The following is a 12,077-nucleotide window of genomic DNA, read 5'->3' as shown; positions in this document are numbered from 1 at the left end:
TTCTTATACAATGACTACCTATATTTCATCACCTGGATTTAACTATCATTATCTTTGCTTTATCTTTTAAAAACATTTTGTGGAAATACATAATGTTACCCCTAAATTTTAGTAAGCATCTACAAAAAAGAGGATATTTTCCTAGATAATCATGACCCGATTATCACTCCTAACAAACTTAAGAATTCAGAATTATTTGAATCTCCCCTCTAAATAAGTGATGAGGTCAGGCATGGTGGCACATGCCTGTAATCCCAGCACTTTGGGAGGCTGAGGCGGGCGGATCATCTTAAAACACTGAGGTCAGGAGTTTGAGACCAGCCTGGCCAACAAGGTGAAACCCCGTCTCTACTAAAATTACAAAATATTAGCCAGGCATTGTGGCACGTGCCTGTAATCCTAGCTACTCAGGAGGCTGAGGCAGGAGAATCGCTTGAACCTGGGAGGCAGAGGTTGCAGTGAGCTGAGATTGCACCACTGCACTCCAGCCTGAGCAATAGAGCAAGACTCTGTCTCAATAAATAAATAAATAAATAATAAAAATAAAAAATAAAAATATAAAGAAATAAGTGATGATGTGATGGAAAAGGCCCCAAAGGAAGATTTGTAGGACTCAGTTTTGATTTTGCCACACATGGACTGGTTCCCCCAACCTCTTAACCTTAGGCATGTAACTATCACTGTCTACAAATTCACGGGGCAAGGTGCCTCAAAGAGGAAGGAGCCCGGGGCACTTGCTTTTAGGGATCTTAAGATTTGGATCACAGGCCAGTGACCTGTAGGCCTGGGTCAAAATGTACCCCCAGAGGGGTTGTGTTTGTTTCTTTCAGTATTAAAAATAATTGATTAGTTGCCAATATTTAAGAATTAGTTATTTCAATTATAAATGTGGATCTGTGGTTTTATCTGAAAAACCAAAAGACTGATCTATGCTGGTCCTGCATTCTCCCATGGGAACAACTGATCCTGTGAACAGGTAAATGGTGACCCCTCCATGGACAGGGCCAAAGGTCCCCAGCTCAGCACAGCTCCTACTTGATCCCTTCATTTATGGGTGATCTCTCGGTCCCTCAGTCATCTGATTCCAGGACCTCAGGTTTAGTGTCCTAGTTTGGGTTACCCCAGATCCTGAGACAAAAAGATTCCAGTGAAAATGATTTTTTGGGGAAGTGATTTCAGGAAACAGAGGCAGGGGAGCAGGGGAATTAGATAGAGAAGAGAGAGCAGTTAATGCAGGGTGTGGAGCAAACAAGTAACCACTGTAAGGAACTGGTTACTCCCACTGGGATCTGGGAAACCTCACCCCTCAGCATTTTCCTATCTGAAACAATGTTCAACTTTACCCAAGTCCTGTGATCCTGGAAACAGTGAAGATTAGGAGTCCCCCAGCCCTTCTGCATTCTGGAAAACAGCTTACTGCAGAGAACCCCCTTTCCCCATAGGACTTAGAAAAGACTCACAGATGTTTGCTTTGTTCACCTGTGACAAGGCCAGAAGCACAAATTCCCTTTCTTTGCCTCAAAAACTCCTTGTCCTCACTGATTAATCCGGAGAAAATGCATCTTTTTTTGGTGGGGTGGGGAGGGTTGCGGATGGAGTCTCACTCTGTTACCTAGGCTAGAGTACAGTGGCACGATCGCGGCTCACTGCAATCTCTGCTGCCCTGCTTCAAGCAATTCTCCTGCCTCAGCCTCCCGAGTAGATGGGAATACAGGCACCTGACACTGTACCCGGCTAATTTTTGTATTTTTAGTAGAGACGGGGTTTCACCATGTTGGCCAGGTTGGTCTTGAACTCCTGACCTCATGATCCATCTGCCTCGGACTCCCAAAGTGCTGGGATTGCAGGTGTGAGCCACCGCGCCTGGCTGACAAAATGCATCTTAACCAAACTTTGATGAAGCTTCTCTCCTTCACCCAGCTCCCAGGAGTTTGGTCCACCCTCAGCCTAAACCAGCACAGCCTCTCCTGAAGGATCCCTTTTGGAAAGAGGCTGGCTTCAGGGTAGAGCATTCTCCAGTCTACTATCTGATCACGCCACCCTTTCATCTCGCTTTCCCTTACTTACTTCTCTATAAAAGGAAACGCTCCTTGCCTAACCCTTGAGATGCTTGCAGACCTTCTGGTCACATCGTTCATCCCACTGCAGTAATACGGAGATAACATCCCCCGCCTCCCTGCAATAATCCTTTGAATAAAGCCTCTCCTTACTGAGTCCAGATTTGTTTTATGGATGGGCATCTGAGTTTTTATCCACCGGCTCCCATTCATCACCAACAGGGGACTGGTCCTGGACTTCCAGCTAGGAATGCCCTGTGCATTCATGTGCAGCTGGGCTCAGGATCAGAGAAAGACCTCAGGCAAAGGCACACAGGGGTTGTCAGTTAGAGGTGCGAGGACATGCTGTGGGTGGAGGGAATGTGGGCTGGTCACCGACAGCCCAGTGAGTGGGTGGGTCATCTGCCCCAGTGAGCTGCGGTGGGTAAGATGAGGCATATCTAAGGCAGCCAACAGTGGTGGAATGTGAGGTGCGTTAAAGGAGGCAAAGGCAAAAAGCCCCAGGGGTGTCCAAAAATGCAAGGTCATTTCTAGCAGGGGAAGTCAGGGTTGCTTCAAGGAGCATGTGACACCAGGTTGCTCCTAGGCCATGTCAGGGCTATGTGACAGCCACAAGTGTCCCGCTCAGAGCTCTGATAAGGGAACCTGCTGTGGGTGCTTTGCTGACTGGCAGCCTCCAGGTTGCACCTTTGGATCTATCATGATTTTAACATCAAGGCCCTATCTGCCCTCTGGCTGCTCTCGGCCAATGACTGAGCATGGTAGGGGAACCGCCCGAGGGTCTCCTCCAACAGGCAACTTTGCTGGGATTCCCCATCAGCATGGCTGAGCCTGCCTTGCTTTCTTTTGTAGGAGTCAGGCCTGCACCTTGGTCTGAAAGCTCTCCCTGCCTAGTCCTGCTACCTTGCTCTTTATCTTTTCTGGGTGTCTCCTCAAAAAATCTCTTGCATGTCTAATCCCATCATGGTGTCTGGGTCTTGGAGATGTCTCATGGACACAGACTGCAATAGCATAGATGGAGGAAGGGCAAGGGAAGGCTCTCCAGGTAAGCGTTCATGGTGCAAACTAAGGTTATGCAGGAAAAAATCTGCTGGGGATGTCTGGGGCTGAGGCATGACATGTTCAGTTTCATGGCAGCAGAAGGTATAGGAATATAAGATTGTTGGTGTCAGATCATGGCGGTCTTGTTCAGTTTAGGCTGGTTCAGAGGGTACTAGGGACCCACGGAAAGTTTGTAAATGATAGTGAGCTATTAACTGAGCTGTGCAGTCAGAAAATGAATTCAGAGCTGATAATGATGGGGAGGGTCCAGGTGAGATACTCTGGGAGGAAACAGCAGGTGGGATCAGAAGAGGTCAGAGTTACAGCTGCCAGGCCTTGGTGGCTGGTGGACTTTCGAGTAAAGAGAGGAAGACATAAGCAGTGACTCCAGCTCTGACCCAGGAGCCTGGGAGGCTGGTGGTGGTGTGGGTGGAAATCACACGGTTAGGATGAGGGGCAGCTTGCAAGAGGGCTTTGGGCACTTGTCAGTGAAACGAGAAAGAGAAAAATGGGGCATGTCTTATGAATTCAGAAAGGCCTGGCGAAAGGCAAAGTGTGGGATCGCATGCTGAACAGCCCGGGATTGAGTTGTAACTCAACTTTCAGGAGCTCTGCGACTTGAGGGAGGCATTTTACCTTGCTGTGCTTCAGTTTTCTCATCTCTAATTTGGGCATAAAAATAGCACTTCTCTCAGAAAGTTGCAGAGAGGATTAAGTGGGAGGGAACCTAGAGGGTGCACCCAACAGTGTCTAGGTGCTGCCAGCTGGGATAGGCTGTGGCTGTGGCCTCCTCTCTGAGCAGTCATTGACAAAATGAAAGTTCAATCCTTCCACTCTGCTTGTACCTTTGCAAGCAGTCCCTCACCAAAGGCTCCTCAGTTACCTAACTTGAGTGTGCCATGTTCTTTCCTGCCTGGACCCTGACTGAGACACCATGTCTACTCAGCTCTGGTGTCCTTAGCCACATGCCAGTGTGGCCTTGTGCATCTGGGCTGTGTTCTGCAAAACAGCTAGATGCTGCCTGCCTGTGGGGTGTGATATGAAGAGGCCTGAGAAACTTTCTGCCTCAGAAGAATGCCTTTAAGGTTCTACCACTTTCTGTCAAAGTCTTGCCTTTAAAGTCGTTTTTATTTTTCAATCAAATGCATTGTATTTGCTGATGGTTCCTGTTAAATGCATTTGATCATATGCATGTGAAGGGATTGGAGGGGTGAGGTGAAGGCCCTCGTGACATTGAATTTCCAAACTGCATCCAGTTTGGCTCACAGACATTTCTGATTAGGTTTGTTTTTAAAATAAATTTCTATCAAGCATTAAAAAATTAAGATATAATCTGGCAAAATCAAGATTTCAGGTCTCTCTTAGAAACCCAGAACACCTGGCAATACTGGGTGGGTATTCATCCATAGTGACCACATCACGGCCGACCCTTTCGATAAAGCTCTTCATTTTGTCACAGACTTTACCATTCTCTACTGCCCCCAACACTGTTTCCCTTCCCTTCCCTTCCCTCCCCTCCCCTCCCCTCCCCTCCCCTCCCCTCCCCTCCCCTCCCCTCCCCTCCCCTCCCCTCCCCTTCCCTTCCCTTCCCGAGATGGAGTTTTGCTCTTGTTGCCTAGGCTGGAGTGCACTGGTGCAATCTTGGCTCGCTGCAACCTCTGCCTCCTGGATTCAATGATTCTCCTGCCTCAGCCTCCAGAGTAGCTGGGGCTACAGGCGCCTGGCACCATGCCCAGCTAATTTTTGTATTTTCAGTAGAAATGGGGTTTCACCACGTTGGCCAGACTGGTCTCGAACTCCTGGCCTCAGGTGATCCACCTGCCTCGGCCTCCCAAAGTGCTGGGATTACAGGTGTGTGTCACTGTGCCCAGACTCATTTTCTTTTCATCATAGTGCTAGAACCATTATTTTCCTCCAGGCTTTCTTTTTGTCTTTCCTTTTATTCTAGATTTGTTCTACTTGGATGCTTACCTGACCCCATTACCTGACCCCAATAGGCATTTGAGGAACCTTTTTTGTTCACCAAATCAGCTCCCAAATAGCTGGGCTATGAAAAAAAAAGGACTCAGGACTGCTAAATTTTGGCTGAGGAGGCAGGGTAGATGTGAAGAGGCTAAGTAAGAACTTTTGGGTGGCTAAAAGATATGGGGTAGAAGGAATTTTACCCTTCTACAATCCTTAAGTATATAGAGAAGCACATGAAGCTATTTTTAAAAGGTAAGCTTGCACCTTGCGCCTGAAGAGTCACTTTCCATTTTGTTTGCTTCACATTTATTGCATTTGCTCTAGCATTTTCTAGTGGACAAGTAGCAGAATGTACCAAAGGTTTATGAAAAATTCTTGCAGGGGATGGAGGTGTGACATTTTGAGAAAATTCCCTCTTCTCCTCCCTCCCTCCCTCTGCTGGAGAACTGAGGGCACCATTTCTTGATTTTCTTGAGGACGCCCAATGAAGGCCGAGTAAGAACAGATTCCATGTGACCTGAGCCCCTGCTATGGGCTTATTCTGTGCTAAGAGGAGAGATGGGTCCCCATCTGCCTCTGGCTGTGAAGACTGCATAGAGAGCAGAGTGAACCCGGAAGCACTCAGTCCGGTGGAGGAGGCTCAGGACTGTTTTCTCTTGCTTGAAGTATATTCAGCAAGCAAGGCACATGCTGGGAGCACTGGACCCCAGAAAAGGAAAATGAAACATTTACGTGGATCCAAGGATGGCACTGCAAAGGCAAAAGGAATCTCCGAGGCACTAAGTCAATATTTGGATTACAAAAGAAAAAAAATCTTCTTACCAACTTCAAACAGTTTGGTGGCATTAAACTCCTCGCTTCCCGCAAGCAGACTTACTTCGGTGGCAGCTGTCCTAAAAGTGTCTTCAATTCCTAAACACAGACAAGAGTTCATTTTTCCATCATTATATGGAACGTTATCTCCCCCCCCCAACAATAACAAAATAAATACACCTGAACAAAGCCTTTTTTGTATTCATTACTACTCACGGGCAGAAACTTGCCAACAGAGGAAACAGTAAAAAGCAGGTAGTAGTGCAGAAACTGTATTAAAACCCAAGATACATTGGCAGCATGAAATCAGATCCAAATGTGCCTGAATGAGTCCTTAGGAACTCACTCACTGGGCCCGTGGATGGGGATTTGGGCAGTGGGGGACACATGCCAGGATGGTGTCAGCGTGACGAACTAAACCAGAGGCAACAGAACGTAGTGGTTAATATCTTGTTCTTAATGACTGACTGTGAGAGTTGAAATCATTACTAGCCACGTGACCTTGGGGCAGCCAGTGAACTTTTGTGTGCCTCAGTTTTTACATCTGTACATGGAGAGAACAAATTGCCCTACCTCCTAGAGTTGAAATAATGAAATGAGTTGGTGTAAAGAAAGTGCTTAGAGCAGTAAGTGGGAAGTGTTAGGTGATAGTTTTCCCTTGAATATCTGTCTTGCTCATTCTTTGTCTAGCTCACTGAGGGTGCTACAATGCATAGCCAAGAAGAGTTAGGTCATATTCTAGGACATTTAGCATTGTTGATGATGCTTCAGAAAGAAAAAGCTGGGCTTCCCATAATTTGCTCTGAGGAACTGAACCCAGCTCTACTCAAACTTACTGGCTCACCCAAAGGGCCACCCCAACCAAGCTTCCTTTACAAACAGGAATCCGGTGCAAGCTAAAGCAATAAGAAGAGGAGAGAGTGAGGCACTGCAGTAACATTTGCTGGTGAGCCTTGGCCTTCCCTGCTGGTTTCCCTGACTTGATTTCCGTTAAGGAGCTCTCTCTGATTTTAGGTGAGGCACCTCAAACTCATTTGCAGGGTTGACCTACAGGACACACTTTTACAGTGTAATAACTGCCAGGCCGAGGAGACTTTGCCCCATGAGTCTTTCCAGGAAAGCTGGGAATCAACGAATCAAACAAGGAAAGAGATCCTGATAAAGGAAATCCTTCATGTTCCAAGGGAGCCCAGAAAAGCTGCAATAGCCAGGAACTGAGAGGCAGAAAGGATGGAAGGAGGGTGAGGACAGACGAGAAGAAAAGGTATGAAGAGGGCTCCTGGTCACACTGCTCTCCGTGGTGACAGAAAACAGGAAGGAAACATTTGTAAATGGAGGCAGAGGGGAGCCTTCCCCTGACAAGGCACCTAAATCTACCACTTTGAGTCTGGATGGGAGCTCTGGAAGAGAAAACAACAGGCAAGCCCCCAAACCTTGACCTCAAATGCTGTCTGTGTCCAATGACAGCACTGGCTGATTCCAATACCCTTCTCTTGGCAAAGACCAAAGAGTTTAATGATTAAGAATATTAACTGTGTAATCAGACTGTCCGGATTCAAATTCCAGGTTGATCACTTGCTGTCTGTGTGACTCTAGGCAAGTTAATCCTCTATGCCTCAGTTGCTACAGCTGTCAAATGGATACAATTGTAAATACCTATTTCATAAAGTTATTGTGAAAACTAAACAAAATAATACCTATAAGGGCTTTAGCCATTTGCTTGATTCTTAAGTACTCAAAATATCTTCTTCATCATCATCTATTTTATTTTTTCTTCTTTACCTTTATTGTCATTTTCTTTTGCCTCATATTTTTACCTTCATCATCATCTTCTTTTACTTCATATTCTTCTTCTCTTTTTCATTTCCTTCCTGTTTCCCTCTCCGTCCTCCTCATACTGTTATTATTTATTGCTTTTTTCTACACATCCAGATTCCACCCACCAGGCTTCCAGCTCAGCTCATCCTAATGAGCATGGGAAAGTCAGGAAAAGCACCGTAATGGTTGCTCCACTGTTTTGAAATCCTGACATGGATTTAATGTATCGGTAATCTATTGCTACACAGAACAAAGTATCCCAAAGTTGGTGGCTTAAAACAACAACTGTTTATTATTTATCATGATCTTGTGGCTCAAGAGTTCAGGCAGGGCCACTGGGTAGGTACTGTGCTCCTGATGGCATGGCTGACATGGAGCCAGAACTGCCACTTCTTGCATTTCAGCCCCGTTTTCTACAGGTCCCCTTTTGCTAACATACACATTGATTCCAATCTGATTCTTCCTCCCTCTCCTCAGAAACGCCTTTGTGGTTTCATTTGTCCTTTGTTCCAAATGTCTCTGGTTGGAGAACAGAGTGTCTAGAGGTAGAAAAAGGAAGTCTGGGGTGCGGGGATCAGATTTTCTGTCTCTGAAATTTTTTTCAGCCAAAGCCATTTGGAATGTGTGGTTTCTTGAAAGGCTCTAAGATATTATTTTAGGCTGGTATTCTACCTGGCAATGGGAAATACACAGTAAGACTATACACCAGGAGTTACTAAGCTTTTTGGTAAAGGGTCAGAGGGTAAATATTTTAGGTTTTGTGGGTCACATATGGTCTTGGTTGCAGCTTCCTCCTCCTCTTCCTCCTCCTTCCCTCCTCCTCCTCCTCCTTTTTCTCCTCCTCCTTCTCTTCCTCCATGCCCTTCTCCTTCTATTCTTCTTCCTCCTCCTTCTCTTTCTTATTCTCTTCACAACACTTTAAAAATGTATGGGACACACAAAAACAGTTCTCGAGCCAGACCTGGCCATAGTTTGACAACCACTGTTATAGTCAATCACAATTATTGTTGACTCTCAACATGACCTCTCACCAAGTGTGCAATTAGTTTAGTTTTTGAAGCACTGACAATGCAGTATAAAGTGATAGTTGACTACCAAGATGCCCCAGGTTGTGCTCCTGGGAGCCTTTGGCAACTCTCTGGTATTACCGATGGAGCTGTGTCTTTTTCCTGTAGATGGCTGTCAAGCCTCTCATCCTGGCTTCCTCATCAGACCATGAGTGTCTGCCTTCTGTTTCTCTTCAAGGCACAACAAATCCCACATCAAAAACCCAATCTAACCAGAGTCCCTCCTCTAAATTAAATAAGTACAATGCGGCATTGTCTTTTAGGTCACGGCCACTGCAATTGTGCATAAGACTCAGAAAATCCATTCAGCTCATCAATTATCTCCTGACTCACTCTGGTCAGAAGTCTTATTAGAAAAGTGGTTACATCTTGGCTCACGCCTATAATCCCAGCACTTTGGGAGGCCGAGGCAGGCAGATCACAAGGTCAGGAATTTGAGACCAGCCTGGCCAACATGGTGAAACCCCTTCTCTACTTAAAAAAAATACAAAAATTAGCTGGCCATGGTGGCATGTGCCTGTAATCCCAGCTACTTAGGAGGCTGAGGCAGGAGAATTGCTTGAACCCAGGAGGTGGAGGTTGCAGTGAGCCAAGATTGTGCCACTGCACTCCAGCCTGGGCGACAGACAGAGACTCCATCTCAAAAACAAACAAACAAACAAAAACAACAACAACAACAACAAAAAGAAAAGTAGTTACATCTTTTAAAAAGACAATTTTACTAAGTTTTTAATAATAAATTAAAAAGCTTTCCCCTTGAACTTGGAGCTACACACTCAGGTGAACGCACCTGGACAGTTTGGATGGTCACAGGTCCTCGATTCCGTTGCAGTGCATGCGTAGCCGCAAGACCGGGTCCGTTTCTGGTTGCCGTTCCCACAGGTAACACTGCAGACAGACCAGAGACTCCAGTCACCCTCACCATCTGTGGAATCTGGAAGAGAGCCAGGGAGATGCTCATCAACTTTGGCCAAAGAGTCTCCCAATCTCCCCATCAAGCAGCCTGTCAATTATTCACCTCTATCATTCTTGCTGTGGGAGGGGGTTGCTGGAGAAGACTTTTAAGCTGGAGCTAAAAGGTTTATAGCTCCAGCATTCATTTAGGGATCAGCTTTGTGACAGCAAGGAGGTTTTGGGCACCGTGGTGATCTGTATATCCCTAGAAGGTGCCCAGAAAATGCTTACTGAGAATGCATACATTTGCACAGCATGGGATTATATGCTAGGCAGATTCCAAGGGTAACCGCCCTCAGTTCCTTCCCTCTCTGTGCTTCTAGCCTCTCATTGACATACAGAGAGAAAGACAGAGAGAGACGAGAACCTATTTTCTCTAGAACCTGGGCTGGCCTTGACCTTAAGGCCTGGCAGCTTCTGGCTTTTGCTGTGGGGAATCCAGTTACTGTGAAAGAGGCTCATGCCAGACCTGTGAATTACGGGGCATCACGTGGAAAGAGAGGAACCACATGAAGGACCACGGAGACACCACACATGTGAGCAAAGCCTTCTCAAGCCTTCTGGCCATTCCCAGTGGACAGCTGAATGCAGCTGGTGCCATTAGGAGCACAGTACCTACCCAGTGGCCCTGCCTGAACTCTTGAGCCACAGGATCATGGTAAATAATAAACGGTTGTTGTTTTAAGCCACCAACTTTGGGATACTTTGTTCCGTGTAGCAATAGATTACCGATCGATTAATAATGAAGCTAGAAATCATCCCTCAAGGTCATTACTCAACATCCATCCAGTGAATACCTATTGAACCCTTTTTGTATGTCAGGCACAATTCTAGGTATATGAGATACACTATTAAGTACAACTTTCAAAGATCCCTGCCCTGGAGGAACTAATATTTTACTGAGAAAAGAGAAACACTTATGAATAAACACATAAAAGAAGTGAAATAGGTGGCATGTTAGAAATTGATGAGTGCTGTGCAAAAAGGAAAAGTAGGCCAGGAAATAGTGGCCTTGGGGATGAGAGGTGTGGGAGAGGTTGGTACCCTATTGATATGTTTGGCTCTGTCTCCCTGTCTCCCCACCCAAATCTCACCTTGAATTGTAATAATTCCTATGTGTCAAGAGTGGGGCCAGCTGAGATAACTGTATCATGGGGGCAGTTTCCCCATGCTGTTTTCGTGGCAGTGAATAAGTCTCACGAGATCTGATGGTTTTATAAATGAGAGTTCCCCTGCACAAGCTCTCTCTTGCCTGTCACCATGTAAGACATCCGTTTGCTCTTCCTTTGCCTTCTGCCATGATTGTGAGGTCTCCCCAGCCATGTGCAACTGTGAGTCCATTAAATCTCTTTCTTTTATAAATTACCCAGTCTCAGGTATGTCTTTATGAGCAGTATGAGAATAGACTAATACACCTATCAAACTGAGTTCCTCTTACCAAAAGTAAAGTCCTGGAGTGGTAGGATGCCTGGTTCAAGGTTATTGGTTGACAGAAGGGAAAGCAGGGCTCTAGCACCAAGCCCTTTCTCTCTAAAGCATGATTCTTTCTGCAGTACCTCTGCTCTGCGACAGTTTCTCCTGGTTCATCCCGATCTTCCTATGGCCTCGGGGCCTCTGCTGGTGCCAAGTGTGGAGCTAAAGGCATGCCCCTTGCCGGGAGGGAGTGCCCTCTGTTCATAGCAGGTTGTGGCGATTGTTATTACATAGGCCTGGCAGGAATGTAGTCCACACATGCTTCTACCTGATCTGTGGGCCCGTGCCAGCCTTCCAGGCTGTTGTTTACTTGGCGTTCACTCTGAACATGTCTCAGGCAAACACAGAGCTGTGGAGCCTCCTCAGTCCACTAAGCGGAAATGGAGAAGTGGGGTGGTGGCGGGGTGGATTTCATGGTTGTGTCCTCCTTCCTAACTCTGAGTGGAGAGCTTGCTCCCATCTCATCTGCCCCTGGGGCCCCATCTATTTTCCTCCCGATCCCCAAAAAAGAATTTTTCTGAACTTTGATTTTTGTCCTAAGAAATGGTTTTCCAACCACACAGCTAAGCAGATATTTGAAACTACTGCTCTGTGTCAGAAAATTGGGTTGCTTCCCTGGCATTAGCTTCTTTCACCTCCACCATCTCTTATTAGGCATCACACAGAAGGACTGGAAAGACAAGTTGCTTCTGGATGGAGAAACCACTGCGGTAGGGGCAGTCACTGCTCCCACTGAGAACTTTGCAGTCTAGTGTCTCTCTGTCACCTCCCTAAGAGCACCAGAGAGGTGCCTGGAACAAGCATACAATTGCACACTTGTCAGAGAAGCATCCAGGTGAAGCGGGTCATACGCACATGAGCACACACCCAGTCACATCCTGCACGCACC

General features: G+C 46.3%; 2 protein-coding genes across 3 annotated transcripts in view; one reads left to right on the top strand and one right to left on the bottom strand.

The window, feature by feature from the left end:
- Positions 1-12,077, bottom strand: part of ISM1 (isthmin 1) — a 77,954-nt gene that overhangs the window by 1,998 nt on the left and 63,879 nt on the right. For both annotated transcript variants that reach the window (XM_050745313.1, XM_050745315.1), the window contains exons 4-5: positions 9,552-9,695; positions 5,886-5,975 (exon numbers count right to left, since the gene is read on the bottom strand). In XM_050745313.1, coding sequence (XP_050601270.1) covers positions 5,886-5,975; positions 9,552-9,695 — 234 coding nt within the window. The remainder of the gene's footprint in view (positions 1-5,885; positions 5,976-9,551; positions 9,696-12,077) is intronic.
- The window catches only part of TASP1 (taspase 1), a 403,549-nt gene that overhangs the window by 351,052 nt on the left and 40,420 nt on the right, over positions 1-12,077 (top strand). The window lies entirely within an intron of this gene.

The sequence above is a fragment of the Macaca thibetana genome, chromosome 10 (genome assembly GCF_024542745.1).
Source record: "Macaca thibetana thibetana isolate TM-01 chromosome 10, ASM2454274v1, whole genome shotgun sequence".
NCBI lineage: Eukaryota > Metazoa > Chordata > Mammalia > Primates > Cercopithecidae > Macaca > Macaca thibetana.
This window is presented reverse-complemented; position numbering and strand designations above follow the sequence as displayed.